General features: G+C 35.1%; 1 protein-coding gene across 1 annotated transcript; it reads right to left on the reverse strand.

The window, feature by feature from the left end:
• Nucleotides 1-8,168: 8,168 nt before the first annotated feature.
• Nucleotides 8,169-22,250, reverse strand: LOC131839052 (killer cell lectin-like receptor subfamily B member 1B allele A). Its single transcript, XM_059186126.1, has 7 exons — nucleotides 22,057-22,250; nucleotides 20,469-20,588; nucleotides 15,032-15,127; nucleotides 14,146-14,223; nucleotides 13,173-13,324; nucleotides 12,112-12,239; nucleotides 8,169-8,953 (listed from the first exon to the last, which is right to left on the reverse strand). The coding sequence occupies exons 2-7, from the start codon at nucleotides 20,584-20,586 to the stop codon at nucleotides 8,827-8,829; spliced, it is 699 nt and encodes a 232-aa protein (XP_059042109.1). The 5' UTR covers nucleotides 20,587-20,588; nucleotides 22,057-22,250; the 3' UTR covers nucleotides 8,169-8,826.
• Nucleotides 22,251-24,088: the final 1,838 nt, after the last annotated feature.

The raw sequence follows: 24,088 nt of genomic DNA on the forward strand, positions 1-24,088 counted from the left end.
TCAAACTCAAAAATTTTGAAAACTAAATAAACTTCAATTTGAGCAGAGCAGAATGATGAAGATGAAGAGCCTACAAAGTGGAGGAGAGAGAAGCAGAGGCTAAAGCATGTGGAGCTTTGTGTACCCCATTATATTTTTTATTTTTTTCTAAGTGTAATTGCTACTTGTATGTTTTGTGAGGGGCATGAAGAAGGGGGTTGAATAGCATTTGGGGGGGATTAATATAAGGTGCCATGGAGAAAATTTTTTATTTTCTCAGTCAATTAAGGGCTGAGGAATGTGTTAGTCCAAATTAGTTTTTAAAATTCTTGTGTAAAGTTGTAATATGCACCACTCATAATTAATAAAATTTAACATTTAGTCACACTTGTTTTAAGGTTTTATTATTAAATATTTAAATCATAGAAAGTGTGCAAAAAATCACATATGTTTGCTTTGAAAAAATAAAGCAATATAAATGGGAGTATGTTACCGTTTCTGGAATTAAAGAAGCAAAAATAGCCTGCTACTAGCTCCCACGGAAAACAGCAAAAAACATTTTGTAATACTGTTATATAATGTATTACAGTTTAGGGAAAACCCTGCTACAACAAGATGGTAAAAAATAAAAAACTAGAATCTCACAATTCAGTGAAAATGGGATTCCTGTAAGGACCTATTTAGAAACGGTCCCTGCTCCACTTCCCCCAGGGGATTTACAGGTAACAAAGCCCAGATACAAGGGTGGGTCAGGCCAGGTGGAGACATTCAATCAGTGGGGGGATGCATACTGTCTCCCTGGTTACCAAGGAGTATGGGCCCTGCCCTTTGGAGCCCTTTTGGCACCAATCCCAATCAAGGCATAATAGGCTGGTTCAAATGTCTACTAGGGTAAATTGTAACTCAATTGGTCACCTAGCATCACTGTGGAGTTTCCTGTGTGTGTTACAATCTCATTGGCCACCTGTGTGTGGCCAGGCCCGACTGCATGGCCTTTGCCCTTAAAAGCTAGCCTGTGAAACAGAGAAGGGTCGTTCTCTATTGTAAGAGGTGCGCCCCGAACATTCGCTTAGGTTCTTGATGCTTGGCGGGAAATAAAGCTTTGCTTGACCTTCGCTTTATATCAGTCTCACTCCTTTAATCACGGACCCATTATTGGGGCATAACAATTCCCAAGAGAAAAGCAACCACAGAAACTGACTTTCATTCTGATGGTCTATGGTAAACTCAGAGAACTTTAGTTTCTGTTTTGATTGTTATCATGGAGCACCAGAAATACAAGATAAAGCTTAGGGGCCACCTTTCCTAAAGGATTAAATACAAGTTATCTTTCTAAACCTGGAACACTCTATGGCTAAACTCTCATATAAAAAATAGCAAATAAAACCTACATTTCAGAAAATAGTAACAAGGATCCTTTCTAGTGAAGCAAAGCAGAATATGTCACCCTAAAATATGCCTCTTTGACATAATTATTTTGAGCTCAAAAAAATTAAGAAGCAGCTTTAAATCACTGTCTCGAAGATACCTGCATCTCATGTTCATTGCATTTTTTTTTAAGATTTTATTTATTTATTTGACAGAGAGAAATCACAAGTAGATGGAGAGGCAGGCAGAGAGAGAGAGGGAAGCAGGCTCCCTGCCGAGCAGAGAGCCCGATGCGGGACTCGATCCCAGGACCCTGAGATCATGACCTGAGCCGAAGGCAGCGGCTTAACCCACTGAGCCACCCAGGTGCCCTGTTCATTGCATTCTTATTTATAAAATTCAAACATGGAAAAAACCCAAGTGTCCACCAACAAAAGAATGGATAAAAAAATGTGATACATATAAGTAATGAAATAATTATTCAGACACAGAAGAGAAGGAGATCCTGACATTTGTGACAATATGAAATGAAGTTAGAGCACATTATGCTAAGTGAAATAAGGCAGACATAGAAAAAAATACCATGTGATCTCACTTATATGTAGAATGTAAAAAAGCTGAATTCATATAAACTGAGAGCCAAGTCCAAAAGAATTGCATACAACTCTGGCTAATTGAATTTAAAATTAATTTTTAAAAATAAACTGCTGAAAAAAAACCCTGTAAATTCTAAAAGTCTATGCCCATGAAAACATTTTTAAACATGTAGGCAAAATAAAGACATTTTCATACTAAAAAAAAATAAAGTAGTTCAAGGTGAATAATGGTCTGCCTATTAACAATACCATTAGTATTGTTATTTCTTGCAAGAAAGCAACTTCAACCCGCTCTTGAAAGAAAGGACAGTAGACACAAAAACAAACATTGAGAGGGAGGAGGAAGAGGGGACCGAGGAAGATAGAGAGAGGAAAGACTATAGTAAATATGATAGTACCTCAACATTTAAGTAGTTTCTGGATGAAGAGTATAAGCTTTTGTACTGCTTTTGCAGAGTTTTTATAGGTGTAAAATTATGTCCAAAAAAAAAAAATCTAAAACAAACACAAACCTGGAGTCATCCTTGAAGTTTCTATTTCTCTTACACACAACCTCTAATATGACTGTAATCTGATTGTTATATATATATATATTTACTTAAGGTGGACATATATATGGATATTTAAAGTGCAGATACATAAATACATAATCAGAGTTGTCATTTCTTACCTCCATTACTATCAAGGCTGCTGCTGTTGACAAATTGTTGTTGACAAATTTTTTTAAGATTTTATTTATTTGTGGGCGCCTGGGTGGCTCAGTGGGTTAAGCGGCTGCCTTCGGCTCAGGTCATGATCTCAGGGTCCTGGGATCAAGTCCTGCATCGGGCTCTCTGCTCAGCAGGGAGCCTGCTTCCTCCTCTCTCTCTCTCTCTGCCTGCCTCTCTGCCTACTTGTGATGTCTCTCTGTCAAATAAATAAAAAAGTTAAAAAAAAAAGATTTTATTTATTTGTTTGACAGAGAGAGACACAGGGAGAGAGGGAACACAAGTAGGGGGAGTAGGAGAGGGAGAAGCGGAGAAGCGGGCTTCCCTTTGAGCAGGGAGCTCATGCGGGACTCCATCCCAGTACCCTGGGATCATGACCTGAGCTGAATGCAGGCACTTAACGTCTGAGTCACTCAGGCACCCCACAAAAGCTTGATTTTTCTTAAATACTTTCGTTTTACTTTAATCTTCAAAAGGTCTTTCACTGGATATGTAAAATTGTTTTGGCAGCTATTTTTCTCACTTTCAGGTTGACAAAATTATGCCTTCCTCTATTTCTGTTAAGTTAATTGCTTGGGAGGGGGCCCGGGGTGGCTCAGTCAGTTAAGCGACTGATTTGGTTTCAGCTCAAGTTGTGATCGCAGAGTCCTGAGATCAAGCCCTGTGTCCAGTTCTGTGCTTAACATGGAATCTGCTTGGGACTCTCTCCCTGTCTGCCCCTCCCACCTTCTCTACCTCTCTCTCTCTTTCTCTCTCCAGTAAATAAATAACTCTTTAAAAGAGAGAGAGAGGTAAACTGCTTGGGCTTCTTCTATTTTTCTAGCTACTCTGAATATTTTTCTTCATTTTCGCTTTCAGCATTTGGACTGTGACATGATATGAATTCATTTCTGTTAATCCTGCCCTTAGTTTGTTGGGTTTCATTTCATTTCATTTGTGGTGGGGGGAGGGTTGGTGTTGGGTCCCATTCTTTCTCTCCTCTCAGCCTGCAGCCCCAGCTCCACATATAACACATTTAGTTCATCCATTTATCTGTTTTTATTTTTCTACTTTTGTTTGTCTCTGTGTTTCAGTTCATGGGATACATTGACCAGACTTTGAGTTTACCAATATTGTATCATTTGTTGCGATCTCCCATTTAACCTATCAGTGAGTTTTTCATGTCAAATGTTACTTTTCAGTTTTAGAACATCCATGTGGTTCTTTTTAAAGATTGAAATTTTCTGCTGAAATTCTTAACATATGTTAATTAGATTGATCTTGTCTACATTTTTCTATCATTGCTGAACACATTTATTATACTTATTTTAAAGTCCCAGTCTGGGAAAAAAAAAAAAAAAAAAAAAAAAGAAAGAAAAGTCCTGGTCTAGTAACTGCATATGTGCATTGTTTATGTATCTACATCTCGTGTGTGTGTGTATGTGTGTGTGTGTGTGTGTGTGCGTGTGTGTGTGTGGTCTGCTGTATTTCATTATTGGCAATATTTTCTTGCCTTTTTCACAGTCCTGTGGTTTTTTTCTATTTTAAGTCAGATGTTGTGTCTAAGAGAACCACAGAAGTCCAGATGAAGTTCTCTTCTACCAGAAGGGGTTCCCTCATTTATTTATTTATTTATTTTTTTAAATGCATGGGATAGGGATGTGATCACTTTATTGAGAGAAATAGAAGGATTAATAGTTTTGGTAACACTGAGTTATCCCAAACTTGCAATCTACAAGAAATTTAGTTCTTCCTTTGACTTATTTTCATTTTAGTTATTCAACATCTGACTACACACAGCATCAAAGTTTGGCAAATGTCTTGAAGGTGATACGAGGCATATTTGCTTTTTTTTTTAATTCCAGTATAGTTAACGTACAGTGTTATATTAATTTTGGTGTACAACATGGCAATTCAACAATTCTATTCACTACTCAGTGCTCATCTTGATAAGTGTAATGTTAATCCCCTTCATCTATTTCACCCATCCCCCACTCCACCTCCCCTCTGGTAACCATCAGGTTGTTGTTTTCTATAGTAAGCATCTGTTTTTCGGTCTCTTTTTTTTTTTTTTCTTTTATTCGTTTCAATTATTTTGCTTCTTAAAATCCATGTATGAGTGAACTTATGTGGTATTTATTTGTCTTTATCTGACTGATTTGTTTCCTTTAGCATCGTAATACTCTCTAGCTAGCTCCATCCATACTGTTGCAAATGGCAAGGTTTCATTCTTTCTTATGGCTGAGAAATAGTCACATACATGTATATATACCACATTTTTTTTATCCATTCATCTCTTACTGGACACTTGGGCTGTTTCCATAATCTGGCTATTATAAATATTGCTGCATCTTGTTTCATTTTTTTCTTCCCTACCCCCCACGACCCCTTCTGCCTTCCCTCTCAAATGCCTCGTATCAGAGAGATCATATGATAATTGTCTTTCTCTGATTGCCATTTCACTCAGCATAATAGGATACAAATCATAAGAGACTCTCAATCTCACAAAACAAACTGAGGGTTGCTGGGGGGTGGGGAGGGTAGGGATACAGTGGCTAAGTGATGGACATTGGGGAGGGTATGTGCTATGGTGAGTGCTGTGAAATGTGTAAACCTAATGATTCATAGACCTGTACCCCTGGGGCAAATAATACATTAAATGTTAATAATAAATAAATATGGGGTACCTGGGTGGCTCAGTAGGTTGAGCCTCTGTCTTTGGCTCAGGTCATGATCTCAGGGTCCTGGGATCAAGCCCCACATCAGGCTCTCTGCTCAGTGAGGAGCCTGCTTCTCCCCCTCTCTCTGCCTGTTGCTCTACCTACATGTGATCTCTCTCTGTGTCAAATAAATAAATAAAATCTTTTGAAATAATAAATAATTAAATCTGCAATGAACATAGGAGTTCACATATCTTTTTGAAGTAGTGTTTTTTTTATTCTTTGGGTAAATACCCAGTAGTGAAATTATTGAATCATATATTGACCCTATTTCTACTTTTTTGGAGAACCTCCATAGAGTTTTCCACAGTGGCTGCCCCAGCTTACATTCCCACCAATAGTTATTTTCTTCATATCCTCACCAACAGTTGTTGTTTCTTGTATTGTTAATTTTAGCCATTCTGACGGGTATCAGGTGGTAGCTCATTGTGGTTTTGATTTGCGTTTCCCTGATGATGAATGATACTGAGCATTTTTTCATGTGTTTGTTGGCTATCTGGATTTCTTCTTTAATACCAACCATGTTTTTAAAATCCCATCATCCTTCAGTTTTGTCATTTGCTTCTTTGTGAACAGTAAAATCCCCACTGGTTTTTCTGTTCCGAAGCTATGGCCTTCTGCCAAGGGACACACTTGGTTTCTCAGCTTCTGGCTATTTTCAAACACAGTTATTATCGTCAATTATGACTATGCTACAGACTTCACTGACTCTCATACACTGTTTTTGGTTTGTTTATAGCTCCTTTTTTTCTTTTTTTAATGCATTTATTTATTTATTTGACAGAGAGAGATCACAAGTAGGCGGAAAGGCAGGGAGAGAGTGAGAGGGGAAGCAGGCTCCCTGCTGAGCAGAGAGCCTGATGCGGGGCTCCATCCCAGGACCCTGGGATCATGACCTGAGCCGAAGGCAGAGGCTTTAATCCACTGAGCCACCCAAGCACCCCTGTTTATAGCTCCTTCTGTCTAGTCCTTGTTTCCTGAAAACTAAAACTTCGTAAGGTTTATTTTTCTTAGAATCATTTTTTAAGTTCTTATTTAAGTTCTAGTTAGTTAACATACAGGGTAATGTTAGTTTTGCTTGTAAAATATAGTGATTCCACACCTCCATACAACACTGAATCTTTTGACTTTGCTTCACAGTCTTCTCTGTTTTGTCTCAAGATCTACCAAACGGAAAAAAAAAAAAAAATCTACCAAATGGCCTGTGAGAAACTTGATGTGAGGACTGTCAAATCTCCAGTACTGTCATGCTAACCCATGTAACCACTACAAGTTTTGTCAGTTTCTTATCCCAGGCATAGTTTCTCTGACATTGCCAAGATCTTCTCCACAAAAATACAAAAACAACAACAGTACCAGATTGCTGATAGAACTCTGCTCTGGAATTTGGGCTTATTTAGTCATCATTCCATAGATCTTTGATGTCTAAAAAACTACATTTTCAAAAACCTACTTAAAAAATCCTTCTTCTTTTCTCATTTTGACTTTTCTTTACCAACTATAGTTTATCTGGAAGCGAAAATGCTATCTATGGAGCCTTTGCTTTATATTACTGATATTCTCCTTTATCCCATGAGGACTTCTTAAAAAGCTTATTTTAAATTTTTATTAAAGTTGTGCTCTTTATTTATTCTATTTATTTATTCTATCACATAAAATAGAAATTAATTTTGCTTCACTACTGTTAGAAGAGTTGTACTGCTTCGGTATCTAATAATATTTGTCTATAGCTCATGTCATCTGGGGGTTCGGGCAACTCTGTGAATGTATACAGGTTTGGGTTCTCTGCTCTATTACACCTTCTGGCAGTTTGGATGAGTTAAAAGGATTGAGAGTACCTTGAGGAAGTCCATCTTTCTTACAATTTTTAAAGTTCTGTGATTCCTTGTTTCTTTCTTTCACCTCCTAGGTGGCCTCAGGCCATTTTTCCCTTCCAGCTCTGGGATCCAGCCATCCTGATCTTCATTCCAACACAAAGCCTTCCTACATGAGGTTTGTTTTTCTCACTGGCATACTTCTTTCCTTCTCTATTCCCTCCCTCATTTGTTAATAAATTATTTATTTCTCAGATCTATCCATATGGATAGAAACATAGTAATATCAGAAAGGTCTTCACTAAATTTTTAGTCTAGATCCGGTTCTTTGTTAAAATCTGATAATCCCTTTCTAAGAACTTATTTGAATTGTAGTTTTATTAATGTGGTTACTTTATTAACGTTTCTCTTATTCTCTAATTTGTAAGCTCCATGAAAGCAGACATAATTCGTTGATTTGTACAACTAGGTATCTCCAGCACTTTAAATTCAGTGCCTGACCAATGGCAGGAAAAATATCCTTGTTTTTGAATGAAGTAAATTCTGTCCATTTATTTCACTCCAGTGGAGACTACCTATTTCCACACTCTGTAACTTGTGTGGCTAACAAAGTTAGCATTTTCTGGCTCTCTATCACTGCTTTTATTATTTTTTTCTATAACCACTTTTAAGTCATTATTTTCTATCTTACCAAAACTGTAATTTTTCCTTGGAATTCATTTTGTCAGGCAATTTTATCTTCTTATCCTGATCATCCGTTCCTCTAAAATATGACTGTAAGGAGGCAAAGGAAGACTGGCATGTTATATAAACCTACACAGGAATATAACACTGAAGTGACAATATTTATTTTAAAAGTACTGGAATATTTGAGTGTCATAAAAATGTGATTTACTGACTACCTCTGTCCCAAAATGTTCCTTCGCATTCCTTATTTTCTTTTTATTATTCCATGTTATAAATATATTATTAATTGTATTTATCCTGTTATATTGTTATAGAACACAGACAGGAACACAGATCCTGACCAAAAAAAAAAAAAAAAAAAAAAAAAAGTGGCACTGGAGACTTCCGATGGGAAGTTTATTTTAAGCCAGAAGGCCCAGAGGGGAGTAATCCCTCAAGGTCTGAGCCCTGAGCACAAACAAAGGGGGTAGTTTATACACTTTTACTTTCCTATCTGTGCCATTCTTGTGGCTTCAGCTAGTGGGGCTAGGGGAAAACCTGGAATGGCCCTGGGATTCCCCTGCTGGATTGGTCAACCACCTCAGAACACAGATTTTTCTTATCAATATATTATGAATTGAAGGCGAATAATAATAGGTAGACTTCAATATTTAATGACATCTAATTTCAGCTAAGTAAGTAGTTTTCATGGTTGAAGTCATCACACTGGGGAATTTCAGGTGTTTCTTTTTTTCTTTCTTTTTTTTTTTTTTTCATTTATTTATTTTCAGCATAACAGTATCATTATTTTTTCACCACACCCAGCGCTCCATGCAATCCGTGCCCTCTATAATACCCACCACCTGGTACCCTGACCTCCCACTCCCCCACCACTTCAAACCCCTCAGATTGTTTTTCAGAGTCCATAGTCTCTCATGATTCACCTCCCCTTCCAGGTGTTTCTTTTCCATTTTTTTTTCTTTCTGATATATTTTACTTAATCCAAATATATTATCTTCTTGCAGATACAATAACCATTATTCTGGCAATCTTCAGCAACCACCTGGCCATGTTTTATATGTACACATTTATTGTTAGCATTCTTAAGTCCTTGAATTTGAAGCCTAGAAGAGAAAATACCTTCCATTAATTCTTACATTTGCTTTACATTTCAACTGTATATTTTTAGATCCATAATGTTCCAATATACTTATAAAGAAACAGAAATGTTGGGGTGCCTGGGTGGCTCAGTGGGTTAAACCTCTGACTTCAGTTCGGGTCGTGGTCTCAGGGTCCTGAGATTGAGCCCTGAATCTGAATCCGGGCTCTCTGCTCAGCAGGGAGCCTTCTTCCCCTCTCTCTCTCTGCCTGCCTCTGCCTACTTGTGATCTCTCTCTGGGTCAAATAAATAAATAAAATCTTAAAAAAAAAAGAGAGAAAGAAAGATGCAGAATGTGGCTTTCTGGTTCTCTAACAATGCAAATAAGGAATATATTAAGTATCATCAAAATTTAATATTAAATCTGGAACTGGGATGGTAACACTGCCTTTAATTCTGGCAATCATCTCTGTGACCTCAGGCAATTTCAGAGTAGTTTTCATTTTCACAGAGGTTTACCATGGTTCTTTTGTACATTAGCATTCTGAAAAATACTTTCTGTTGCACATACAACACAACATTATTCATCAATAAAAGTTCATTTTTTCCTGGAAAAATTTAGCTTGTTTCTTCCAGAGTAAAGACCAGAATCCTCATTGTTAGTAAGTATTAGCAACAATTTCAGAAGATCAAGTATATGAATACATCAGTGAGGATCAGAGCGATTCAAAATATGTGCTGTAATTCCTGAAGAGGAGCATACGTTTATTATATTAAGTGCAGCAAACAGGATGTTTGAATAACAAGACCATGACCACCCAAGTGGCAGAACCAAGATGTAAATCCAGGCAGTTTAGCTTCAGAGTCTGTGTTATAAATTACTTATTATATTAAACTCTGGAAGTTAAAACTGGGAAACCAGGGTATTACAATTTTGGTATTTCCCCAAATCTTGCTAACCTGGCTTTAACACACAAAGTGGTCTACTGGTCATGTTAGGAATCACATAGGGAATCATGTAGAGATGTATTCACAGGAAATGAAATGAAATACCAACAAATAGGGACCCAGGCTGGAGACAGAAAGCATCAATTACAAAGCATGAAACATAAAAAAGGAAACATGGACATGAAGAGTAATGATAAATACAGTGAATCAGATACTTAATTGGTAAATACAGGATGGGAAGTTTCACCAGTTTTTTTGTTTTTGTTTTTTAAGATTTTATTTATTTAACAGAGAAACACTGCGAGAGAAGGAACACAAGCAGGGGGGGTGGGAGAGGGAGAAGTAAGTTTCCTGCTGACCAGGGAGCCTGATGTGGGGCTGGATTCCAGGACCTTGGGATCATGACCTGAGCCAAAGGCAGATGTCTAATGACTGAGCCACCCAGACTCCCCGCCTCCGCTTTTTTTTTTTTTTTTAAGATTTTTATCACCAGTTTTATAGTTTGATGGCTACAAACGTTTTTTGTAATATATTTGACTGTGTATTATATATACAGGTGTTTGAAATAAATGTTTAAATTAGAATGGTAGATTGGAAAGACATGATTAAAAAATATAATCCATCAAAGCAACATATTACAATTTTTCTGATTTTCAAAATTAATTCTCTCTGCTGCATAATTATCACTAAGTTTCATAAATGTGGTGTTTGGTTTTTTTTTTAGTTTTTTCAAAAATGTGTTTATGATACAATAGAGTACAGCATGGAGTGGAGGTGTGGACACCTAATATTCAATGTGTTGATTCAGAATCATTGTATTGTTTCAAACCTTCAGCCACTATTGCATCCATAATCTGATAATAAAATTGCTAACTGTATATAGAATTGTAGACAGTTGTTACCACTTTTTCAGGAGAGTTTTATAAGAATATTTGGCTTTGTCAAACATATCAGTAGGAGAATTTTATTGTTAATATTTGAATCACTTATTCTAGCTAATGTTGTCACTAGTGATGTGAAGTTTCTTCTCTCCACCACTTCATTCAATTGTTAATGGTTTGATTTCACATTAATTTCACATTGGATGAAGAAGTCCAGAGAAGTTTCCATGCCATGATCAAAATATTTGTGATATTCAGTGTATTAAAATTTTATTGAACTCTTCTTTAGAATGCAACTTTATACCTCCCACTTCTAGATAGCCTAATAAAATCCTCTGAGTTAAAGCCTAGAAATCTTTTTTAGATAGTGTATGGACTAAATAGTCTCTCCCTAAAATTCATGCTTACCCAGAACTCAGAATGTGACATTATTTGGAAATAGGTTCTTTATAGGTAGAATTGAGTTAAGAATTACAAAGAAATCATATTGGATTGGGCCCTAAATCCAATATTGGATTGTGCAGAGAGAAATGGGCACACAGAAATGCAACGAAGGTAGCAATGTGAAACTGAAGGTATACATTTGAATTAGGTCAAGAACTGCCATCAATGTGGCCTCAGGGGATTTAAGGATATCTTCCATTTTCACTGAGATTTACAATATTCTCTTTATACATTAGCATTTTGGTAAACAAGTTCTATAGTATATACAATATTACAAATTTGTTGTTAATCCCCTATAATAAATAATTTTCTCCCTGGAAAAGTTTAGCTAGCTCCTTCAGGAGAATGAAGCTTCTAGAAAAAACCAACTCCACCAATACCCTGATTTCAGACATCTGACAGCCTAACCTGTGAGGGAATAAATTTCTGTTCTTTTGAACTACTCAGTTTGTGATGATTTGTTACGATGGCAAAGAAGTAGAAAGCAAGTAGCAAACAAGTAGAAAATACATTTGGTGGGTCCCAGAAAGGTGGGAAGTACACGGTAAGAAAATTCATTATGTACATGTATTAGAGTCAAACAAACCACATGAAAGTTAAAGTGACAGATCTAATATAATCTTGTACTAGTTTGTTTATTTAATAACCATTTAACAAAATGCAAAATTATAATACCTTAGTCATGAACTAATAAACAATTGAAATAAGTTATGAAAGCAAAATCGTTTAGTACTCCCTTCTGTCTCCCTTTTTGACTCTCTTCTGTCCATCTCTCCTGTCTTTTCCTGGTTGATTTATTAAAGATAGCTATTACAAAATCTAACATCTGTCCATATCCACACTAAATATTTAGATTTCAAAGAAAAGAACATTATTCTGGACTAAAATTCTAAAACAGCAAGAAACTTACTTGTGCAGGGTAACAACTGTGCCATCTAGCCAGACCCATTTTAATTTCTTATTGTTGTAGTATAAACTGATCCAAAACTTTGCTTCACGTAGACCACATTGCATCTTTGACAATTTTAATACAAAATTCTGTGGAGTGAGGAAAATAAATTAAAAAGAAGAACATTCCCTGAAAAAGAATATAATGGCTCAAAAATGTTTCATTTATAGACTTCCCTGTGAATTCTTTGCTCTAATGTATAAAAGGAATCTGGAGGAATTAACCCTAGATTTTTTTATCCATAGACAAAGGGATGCAGTAGTTAATGACTCATTTGTTCACCAAGCAATTTTTTTTTCAGTAAACATTATGTTCTAAGCATTTTCTTAAGTTATGGACTGCAAAAGTCATATATCTGTAGTCATTTTAATTAGGTTCTTGAAAATGAAACCTTAATTGAGTCTATATAATAAACAGTGATCCATAGGACACGAATGAAAATACAAGATCAAAGAAGGAAAATTAGCAGGTGATTTTAACAGGCCTTGATGAACCAAGACTTTTTCCGAAGGGATTACCTAATAAGTTAAAATCTTAAAAATGTGAGGCATTAATCAAGAGAAGACAGTTTGGGTGGGAGGTAAAGGAGATGAAACATGTCACAGACAAATGGGACAAGGACATGAAAGAGAACAGTGGACCATGATGAATTTAAAGAGCTTTTATATAGATGGAGTCCACTGTGTGCTTCCCTTAGAGCAGTGTGGTAGAGAGTCTATCAGCAAAGAAGACCAGGGAAATAGGGTTCAGACTGCAAATGGCAGTCTGTTATTTGTACCTTATCCTAAGTACTGAGGAAAGCCACTCAAGCATTCTTGAAATACACTTTCAGCAGTATAGTCTCTGCTACAATATAGAAAGTGTTTCTCTATTTCTGACTCTCTCTGACTCTCTGACTCTGACTCTAATATAGACTACAATATAGAAAGTGTTTCAGTAGAATAGGAAACTTGAATGATAGATTGCTATCATTCTTAAAACTTTCAGATACTGGAATTTATGAAACAAAGTACTGTAATTACCATCTCTTCTTCCGTATTCAATTTAAGAAAGCTTGACTCTAAACCAATGCAATAATAATTACATTTTTCCCAAGGAAGTATGTCCCTTGAAAAATAGTAACAATTTTCTCCATGTTGATGCCAGTTGTTTGAACAGGTAGGATAACTCTGAACTATTAAAAAAATATAATAAAAGAGAATGCTTTCCATCAGTGCAAGTCACATACAACAAGTTCATACAGTAAATCTACCCTCTACAAACAAATATTATTTGAGTTTTTCATTATAAACTTTATGCACTTAAATTTAGTATTACATTTGTACTAAAGTAATAATTCACCTCATTGAAAACATTTTAGTCTTCAAGATTCTAAGATGCATATTAAGGAGTATTTATCTATTTTTATTTTAACTTTTTTACCATGTTCAGTTAGCCCACATATAGTACATCATTGGTTTTTCATGTAGTGTTCAATGATTCTTTAGTTGCATAAAACAATTCTTTAGTTGCAAAAAGAAATATCTTTTTCAAATCACAAAATTTGAAGTATACCAAAACATATCTAATGCATATCTCTTAAAAATATCAACACAATATTCTTTGTGTTCAAGATGAAAAATATGTAATACAGTAACTATACAACTACAGTTGTGTAACTGTAGTTGTGTAGTTTTTTTTTAATTTATTTTTTTTCAGTGTTCCAAAATTCATTGTTTTAAAAGGCTGGAAGTTTCAAAAGTTAGACAATGAGGAAATGTATAAATAAATCACAAATAGATATCTCCCCAATAAAAATCAACAATGCACTGTCAAAATACAGAGTATTTTGTTCAACCTTAGGTCACCATTTGATAGTGCCCTCATTTTGAGTGTGTAAATTATATATATATATATATAGAGAGAGAGAGAGAGAGAGAATATCTATATAGTCTATCTATATATATATATTACATGGAAAATACTTTTTGATATACAAGTAGATTTCATTCATACTTTGAAATGTTTTATTTGCTTCCTTGTTAGAGGAGAGATTTCCTGGATATCCTTCCCCTTGACACGATTTCTGATGCACTGAAGAAAAATCAATCAGAAAGGTCAGTTTTAAACTCAAAAATAACAATAACTGGTGATTCACAGACCTGTACCCCTGGGGATAAAAATATATGTTTATCAAAAAAAAAATAATAATAATTATCCTAAAAAAAAAAAAACAATAACTGGGCATTCTTATGTGCAAGACACTGTACTAAATTTGGATATAAAAATCATTAATGAAACATGACTTGCTTCAAGGAACTGAAGTATAATAGAGTCATAAACATAAAATCAACTGACAATACAAGTTTGACAAGTTCATATAGCAGCTGATCACAAAAGAGGGAAATTTGTGAGCAAAGGAAAGTGTGAGCAAGTTTTTCATAGAGAAATTTAAAAAATATATATTTTTGGGCAAAAGAAATACAAGAACAAATAATAAGGCATTTCACAGAGTTCGTGATATGCTTAAAAATGGACAATTTGATATGTCTCTAAAAAGTAATCTTCAGTTCTGTGCCCAAATATTATTCATGATCAAGAAACTGAATTGACAGGGGTGCCTGGGTGGCTCAGTGGGTTAAGCCGCTGCCTTCGGCTCAGGTCATGATCTCAGGGTCCTGGGATCGAGTCCCGCATCGGGTTCTCTGCTCAGCGGGGAGCCTGCTTCCCTCTCTCTCTTTGCCTGCCTCTCCGTCTAGTTGTGATTTCTCTCTGTCAAATAAATAAAATCTTTAAAAAAAAAAAAGAAAAGAAACTGAATTGACAAAAAATACCTTATTTTCAACAGATTTCATTATGTGAGTAATGGAAAAGCAGATTTCTGTTTTATATAGTGACTTACACATTGTGGCTAAGATTCCAACAGACCAAGTAAGCATCAGGCAAATGATCCACGGAATCACTGTAATGAATTTCCATGGAGATGGAGTACAAAGATCTGTAGAAAGAGATGAATAAAACGTGTGAGTAATAGCTGTTTACTCAGAGTCCTGCTTCTATTTTAGGTGTAATAAACTGTACGACAACATGGCTCACCGTACTAAAAGTGGGGGAAAGGAGGGTAATCTGTAAAATCATAATTCATTTTCAATGAATAAAATCACTGAATTCAAAAAGCAGTCAGATGAGCCTAATTCTAAAGAGGGAATAAGCCCTCCAAGGTTTCTATTGAAAATACAGAAAGCACTATTTAGCTTTTGAGAAAACATAGGAGAAAAAGTGGCAACCATAATGTCATGAAAGAATTTTAACAAATATCACGAGGCTTTAGAATTGCTTGCAGCTCTAGGCCAATTGGAGTTCACATCTGGTTGCCAGTGATTCTCCATTGTCTTTTCCTGGGTGTTTGTGGAGAGATGAGGAAAGTTCAGAAGACCTGAGAGACTCCCCTTTCTGTGGCACAGTCTACAAGGTGTGCCAAAGTTTGTGGGTTTAGTGGATAAACCTAGAGATCATCCCTGCTCTTGGTTCTGAGTAAAAGGTGATAAATGCCTGCTTCTGGGGGAAAAAACATAAAACCCATCTGGTGCCCAGAGTGTCCTGGCTCCAAGACCTTGAAAAAGACAAGCCACCACTGGGGAAGGAGAAATAAAATGCTGCATCACTTCCCACTGCATCTTCCATTCTAGGAAATGTTCTTTTGCTAGTGGAGGAAAAAGTGGAAGGCCAGCCTGCTGTTTACCCTGCACTGAAAATGGACAAAAGCCACCTGCTTCCAGAGAAGAAACAAAAAACAAAAAATAAAAAAATAAACAAACAAACAAAAACAACTTATGCTCAGGATCCTAAAATGGTACAAAGTGAAGCATTTCAAATGGGTAAGAGATTGGGAACTGCCTCACACAAGATCCACGAGTACAGATCAGATGCCACAGAGGAAGGGAGAGAAAACTTGCCTGAGCAATAAACTCTACATTAAGTGGAACACATTTTTAAACAATAAGGCATTGAAAACTAGGTCTGGAGATAAATCAGTTGTAATTTCTAGACAGGGAATTTCAAAGAATGGTGACTGACAGGTTAAAGCATCTTATGGGGGAATGAAACTGGCATAAACATATGGGTCACATCAGTAAAGACAGCAAAATTTATAAGAAGCATAAAATGGAAATTCTATCACCTGTAGGCAGGATCGAGGCAGAAGGTAAAACGTCCTGACTGTCACTATGATCATACTGATGATTTTACCTTTTGGATCTTCTTGACCTGTGTTCCAAAACGTGACGCTACATATATCTTTCTTCTTAAATTCCCTGAACTTGGATTTCTTGAATTTGCATTCTTGTCTCCAATATTATCAAAATCCACTTGTCAGAGTAGAATCAGTGAATGACAGTGCATTTGGGGCCAGCCCGCATTCATCTGACTGAATTTCATGTTTCACTTCAAACCTCACATTTGTGCAAACTTTTACGTGGTCATGATGGAGAGCCTGTTTATAAATATGTGACTATCCCTTCCATTTGCCTCCCCAAACTCTACACCAAGTGAATATTGTCTTTACTTGGGTTATTTTTATCCCTCTTTTCCAATATCTAGAGAAAATGTTTACCCAGTGATTTTATTTTTAAAAAAGTGAGTGGATATTCTTAAAAAATTGAAACAAAGTGGTGCTTGGGTGGCTCAGTGGGTTAAAGCCTCTGCCTTTGGCTCAAGTCATGATCCCAGGGTCCTGGGATCGAGCCCCACATCAGGCTCTCTGCTCAGCGGGGAGCCTGCTTCCTCCTCTCTCTCTGCCTGCTTCTCTGCCTACTTGTGATCTCCACCTGTCAAATAAATAAATAAAATCTTAAAAAAAATGAAATAAAGCAAATAAATAAAAAATAATTTACATAATAAGGAGTTCAATTGAGCTATATGAGTAGAGATAGAAATATCAAAGTCTTAGGAAAGTGATGTTATTAAATTTAGGAAGATATGCATAAGGATAGTTTTTAGAGAATATTTACCCTGTAAGAGAAGAGGGCAAAAAGGTAAAGAAATCAACTGTGAGAAAGATTGCTATAGGTTATAAATAAAACCCCCTCTAAAGCACATTAAAATTAAAATTCTTCTGAAACTTCTTTTGTTTGGTTGGTTTTACTATTTTAGATGTGTTTTGAAGCAAAACTAGGCCCTGGAAATTTCACTCACAAGGTGGGTATCAGCAGAATTTATTTGGTTACACTTAGAATATCCTTTCATTATCCACCTTCAACCTAGATTTTTAAATCCTTACCCCGGGTCTGATTAGGCATGCCGTCTTACTAAGATTGCACAACCCTTGAATTAATGGTAGAGAGAAATGTTTCAGAAGGATGGATTAAACTTAAGGCTAATTAAGATATTTGTAATATGTCAATAACATCAAGCAAAAATCAGAAAACTGATCAGAAGTAGGGATTATAATTTTTCACAGAAGTCTCAGGTCAGAGATGGATGTTTCAGGTGGAGAATCAGATGTCTTGTGACATTACATGAGTGCACTAAATTGAGATAGAATTGAGATCTCCCTATGAAATGGATAATAACTAAAATATCAAATTCACTCAGTCTCCATAAGCACTCCTTAAGGACTGAGAGTCATTTGGGAAATCAATCATTGTTCTATGCTGAAATCCTTTTAAAAATCAGTAAAGAAGGGTGCCTGGGTAGCTCAGTCCATTGGTCCTTTGACCCTCGATTTAAGCTCAGATCATGATCTCAGGGTCTGTGCTCAGTGTGGAGTCTACTTGAGACTCTCTCTCTCTCTCTCTCTCTCTCTCTCTTTCCCTCTGCTTCTCCCCCCAACACTCTGTCTCTCTGTCAAAGTAAATAAAATCATTTTTTAAAAATCAGTAAAGAAGTAAAATATATAAACTTAAAAAAAAGAATGAAAAGCAGAGATTAAAAAATGGTTTTGAAAGTTATAAAGTGGATGGAGGGATGGTCATGAATTACTCAATACAGAATAATGCTTAGGTTAAATATATAGGCAATGGTGTACAGGCCACTTACTAGACCCACGATCTGGGCAATTTACTTAATTTTTCTTTGTCATAGTTTCCTTCTCTGTAAAATAGTGATAGTAATACACAACCTATAGTATTATTGAAGGAGTTGAACACATTATAATATTTTAAATCCTTAGAAGAGTTCCTGGTTATAGTCATGAACAGTAAGCATCAACAATTATTAATAACAGGGAAAATATGAAACCTAAGTGTCCAACAGGACCTAGACCTTGGGTAGCTTAGAGTAGACTAGCTTTTTTTCTGAGTGAACTAGGAAACCATGGGGGGCATTTGAGCCAAGGAAAGACAATCTGACTCATGTTTCAACTGGAAGCTCTTTGCTACTCATAAATGGAATGAGGAAGACAATGTGAACGTGGAAAGATGTGTAAGGACAGAATGAAGACCAGTCTACCAGAGCAATAGAAAACAGAAAACGGCGGCTTGCAGCAAGGTAGTGAACATGGTGAAATTTTGAAATTGTAAACAAAAGGCCGACAGGATATATCAATGCAGCTTGTGAGGAAAAAAAGATGAATTAAGGAAGCATTTCAAGTTTTTTGTTGTGAATAACTGAAAGCATGAAGTTGTAACTAACCTAAATGGGGAAAAATACAAGAGCGCATTTAGGGGGACAACATCAGGAGTTCAGTTTGGAAAATACGTTTGAGATTTCTATTAACTTTCAAGAAGCAATTTGGACTGGGATACTGTGTAGTCAGCCTGAAATTCAGAGGATAAATCCAAGATGGCTATAAATTTTGAGTCATTAGCATGTAGATAATATTTAAAGCAAAAAAAAAAAAAAAGGTTGAATCACTATGTAAATGTAAATCGAGTCTGCCTGAAATTCTCTCTCTCCCTCCCCTTCTGCCCCTCCTCACACTCATGCTCTCTCTCCCCACTCTCTCTCAATAATTCCTAATTTCACAATGTGAAGTGTTTATCATTGCATGTGTCAAGGAAGGTATTTTAAGAAACTTAGTTAAAATTTGAAAGGCAGAAAAACATAAGGCACCTTCTTAGAAAAGTTAGTTGAAAGCCATCTGAAAGGAGAAAAAGCTTTGGACTTTGTAGGTAAGGACTGAGTTCCAACAACTGCAGACTCTAATGTCCCACATATGCCACTTAACTAACCATCATGACTCTTTGCTTATGGTGGAACATTGGGTATGGAAATGAAACTTAGCTCATGGAGTTCTTTTGTTACTGATTTACATATGCGACAACACTTTATAAACAGTGAAAAACTAAAATGTATTGTTAGGTTAAAAAAACAAAAGACAATATAATGACTCTAAATCATTCTGTTTTGACATATAGAAAAGCAAAAGTGATGGTGAAGTAAGTTCTTTTGCACATACTCACACAGTTACGCAAATAATAATTTCATTAATAAAGTTTCCCATACAAATCAGAAGTCAAGAATTTCTGAATACATTATAGGAAGATTGTGTAAGATGCAAAAGTTTTTTAACTGTTTTTTAAATGTTAACAACATATTAAGGAAAATTTGAAGATATTTCCTCACTTATCACATGATAAATGCGTATATCACAAATATTATTATAATTATTAACTCTCTAAAAAGTTGGAAGATAATCAATTCAGCCCCAGTTTAAAAGAGGAGATCTTACCCAAAGTTATGAATATCCAATCATTATAAAACAAATTACAACTAGTAAAATAATATGTGCATTTCTGATCATTCCACATATTGATTTAAAATATTTGAAGAATGCAAATTAGCAACAGTGAAAATGCCAGGTAAAACAAATTTCAAGTGATAGGAAAATGATCAAACTCCACATCATCATACATACTAGAAGAATGATCACTTTGTAGTGTGCATGTCAAGATAGAAGCAAGGTACTTGAAAAAGACACTTTGCACTATGCTGCAAATACATAAATCAAGAAAACAGGGGGGGAAACTCCCTAAATCACAACAACTGTAATAGGATAATGAAATTAACTGTACGTTTTCTCACTTCTCAATTTCCTAAATGTTCTATTTTATAGTATTGATATTTTTAAATGACATAAAATGGTAAATGACAGAATTTGATCTTCATATATGTCAGTCATCCAAACATCAATTTAATGTTTACAGGGTAGTTAAAATTATTGAACCTCATAGGAAAAAAAGTCTAATCTGGCTTCAAAATTGTTGATTTTCCTTGTTTAGTAAAAGATAAACATTTAAAGTATATATATGTGTGCATGTATATACATGTGAGCATGATAATGCATAATTTGGTATATTTTAACCCAATTTAAAATAAGAAAATGCAGAAAGCACACATACCTTGGTGCTTATAAGGAAAAGAACTTTTTCTTTCAGAAGTTGCAGGCCTTTGTCTTCTCTGTGGCTGAGATGAAGGTTGAAGTCGCAAATCAGAATATGTTACAGTTAATTCACTCATTACTGAAAAGCAGAGATACAACAAAAACGAACAGGAAAATGTATTTTCAATTCATGTAAATTGTGAAATCAGTAGGTAAAATTAGTGTCGAATAAAATAGCGCTGGGGATGAACTCAAATCACTAGCTATTAGAACAAGACTACAAAAACATGAAAATGGTTTAAGTATGGAAAAAATATGAATTCTTTAAAAAATTAGTTCATGGGTTGGTATGGTATGTCACTTTCAGTCTCTTTGCTATTATCCATCCATAATTAAAATTCCACAAATACCATTCACAGATAAGTAAAAGTGCAAAATATGACACTGTGGCTTTATTGAAGTCAGGAGGATGAAGTTCATCCTTACAAACTGGCGTCAGATTCCTCCAACAACCTCACCTGCTCCCGCCCCTGTCCCGCCCATCCTTCACACCACCAGTCCCCAGCTTCCCATAATCCCACGGATACACTTAACTCTTTTTCAACTGAACAAATGCACTTTTCCAACCTGCATGTTTTATTCAAATTCTTCCTTCTCTGGTACATTTTCCCCCATTATTTACTTATTATAATTTGAGCTTATGCAATCTGTAAATCAGATGCCACCACCTTTAATAAAACCCCCCAGATCCTTCAATAGCAATCTCTTCTTCTAGCTTTTCTCATTACTCTTTGTCACATTCTATCAATCATTTCCCCTTCTCTCACTTCCATTGATATCTCCCCCATGTATTATGAATTCCTTGATATGTCTTACTAATGTTTGTTATTGCCTAATCATTTGATTTCTTTATGCAATAATAAAAACAGTTAAATTTATCTTCAAAGATAATGTTCTATGCACTTATTTGGGAAGACGTTGAGAAACATTTTTTCTTGATTAAAACATTTTAGAAAATTAGAAGAGAATCAATGTGAGGTTTTCTTTTCTCTCTCTCTTACCAGAAGATAATATCTCCAAGTTCTTCATAATCACAGAACACCTCCTATGGGAAGGTTAATTATGCTTTACCTTGATTGTTCTGTATTTTTTTATCTGTTTTCTTTAAGCTCCTATTTCATATCACTTAACAATTTCTAGGGGTCGTAAAATGTCATATCAAATAATAACAGTGACTATAGCAATAAAATTACTAAAACAAATAATAATAATTAGAATAGCTTCTCTAAGATTACTGAAGCACCCCTCATTTCCCTCCTGGCATCTCTCTTTTCTTCAGTACTTTCTCCCTTTTTTTCCTCTCTGTCCTCTTTCCCTGCTCAGTTACTCACAATTTTATTCCCTTTTCTTCCAAATGAAAAATATAGAGAAACAGATATATAGATATATATCACATGAAAATACAAATATATATAAAATATTTGTACCTACATATGGATATATCAATCTGCCTTTGTGTAACTTTTGTTTTTTTAATTTAATTTCCCTTGAAATTCTAAAAAACATATGTTAAGAAATAGAATGAGTATCCGAGAAATTACAAGTACCTGATTTTTAGAAGCAGACGTCAGAGCTTTTGCAGAGTACCATGTATATCCCAGGAAGAAGAGGATCTTGACTCTTATGACGAAGCCTAAATTTAAGAATTTCGATGGCCTCAGTATATATCAAGAGCTCAGAAAAGAAGCCAAAAAAAAAAAAAAAAAGGCACAGGCTAATACTGCCTTTGTCTGTCCTATAAGAGGCTGATAGGTGAGTACAGAAGTCAAGAACAGGGGCTCTGAGCTGATAGGTGAGTACAGAAGTCAAGAACAGGGGCTCTGAATGTAACCACACACGAAACTGTTTTACTGTTGCTCAGTTGAGCTCTGTATCATCTCTAGATTGGGCATTTCACCAGTCTTACCTTAAGTACACAAGTTTCCTAAAATATTTGCATGAATACCCAATCAGTTTCACTCAACCCTTGAACTGTCAAGATGTAATTGAATATACATAATTGATAAATGAGAAAGTAACTTCAGACTTAAATTTCTTTCAGCATACTTTAATATTCTGGAAATATTATTTTTATTAACACTTTTGTGATGTCTCTTTATTAACCCTTTCAGTTCTAAAGCAGGTAATATTTTTCATCACTAGGTGGTGTATGCGTGATTTTTCACAGTAACCTCAGCATTTATGATCAGTAAGCCATCAATTCCCCAAGATCATTCTCATGAGTCATATTACCTAAAAACAAAAAACAAAAACAAAAAACAAAAACTACAAATATCAATCAATGTATTATTCACTTTCCTATAAAATTCAGTTTGGGAGAGGGATGGATGAGCCTGGTGGTGGGTATTAAGGAGGGCATGTATTGCATGGAGCACTGGTTGTGATACATAAACAATGAATCTTGGAACACTGAAAAAATAAAATAAAATTTTTTTTAAAGATTTCATTTATTTATTTAACTGAGGGAGAGACAACGAGAGAGGAAACACAAGCAGGGGGAGTGGATGAGGGAGAAGCAGGCTTCCCTCTGAGTAGGGAGCCCGATATAAGGCTCGATCCCAGGACCCCAGGACCATGACCCAAGCCAAAGGCAGACCCTTAATGACTAAGGCACCCAGGTGTCCCTAAAATTCAATTTCTTAAAATAATCTCATTCTTTGTGTGATAGAAAACATTTAAAACATTTTGACAATTTCAGCATTGTTTTAGCTTGGGTTAGTTGAAATTTTTTATTCATTTTGCGCCTTCCTTAACATTTTCAAAGATTTTTTTATCTAATTAATCTGGGGTCATTTCTCATTACACTCAGAAAAATCACATTTTAAGCTACTAAGTCAGAAAATAAACTATATGTGGGAAAAAGGACAGTAACCGCTTATTAATTGCATAATTAATTCAGGAAAAAAGAATAAATACAAAATATCAAATATAGGGAAGCAGAAGAACTTTATAGCTAAATTTTGGTAAAATAAATTTCAAGAGAAAGAACATATCAGACTCCCTGAAATACTAACTTCATATTCAATTTTAAATTTAATAATGAAAATAAATAGGAAGTTAAAAATAATTATAAATAATAAATATAAATTGTTATAATATGTCTTGAAAATCCATTCCTGAAACGTATAGGATAAAAAAAAAAACAGAAAATCCACAAAGTGTTAACTATTGTTAAGCAAAGCCATTAATCAATTAAGAAAGAAAAAAAAAGAAAAGCTTTAATTGCAATTGTCCTAAGTATGCAATTAATTACACTTGAGAATATTATTTAGAAAGATATACTAAAATCTGTTAGGCCAATATTTTAAAATTCTATCTAACATAAATCTTCTTTTAATCAGAATTTCACTACTGGAAATCAACTCAATGGAAATAAACCTAAAAAAGAAAAACACTTTGTATTCAAAGTTGCTCACTGAAGAATTTATAACTCTAAGGGAAAATTTAAAATATCTGCAGGTAGTATAACAGGAAAACATTAAAATATGATTAATTAAGTCAATATGATATAATAAAATCCTGAAAAAATTTAATCAAGAAGTAAAAATGAAAAAATATTCATGAAGACTTGTTTGTATA

This window comes from Mustela lutreola, chromosome 8, assembly GCF_030435805.1.
Source record: "Mustela lutreola isolate mMusLut2 chromosome 8, mMusLut2.pri, whole genome shotgun sequence".
Lineage (NCBI taxonomy): Eukaryota > Metazoa > Chordata > Mammalia > Carnivora > Mustelidae > Mustela > Mustela lutreola.

Bases quoted from the DNA above. Each gene is read 5' to 3' on its own strand.
- LOC131839052 (XM_059186126.1), bottom strand. From the start codon at position 20,586: ATGAGTGAATTAACTGTAACATATTCTGATTTGCGACTTCAACCTTCA. The intron at 14,224-15,031 runs GTAAGTCACTAT...ATTTTTCTTCAG, and splicing joins TGGAATCTTAGCCACAATGT to TGCATCAGAAATCGTGTCAA. The intron at 13,325-14,145 runs GTATGAATGAAA...TTTTTTTAATAG, and splicing joins AGCAAATAAAACATTTCAAA to TTCAGAGTTATCCTACCTGT.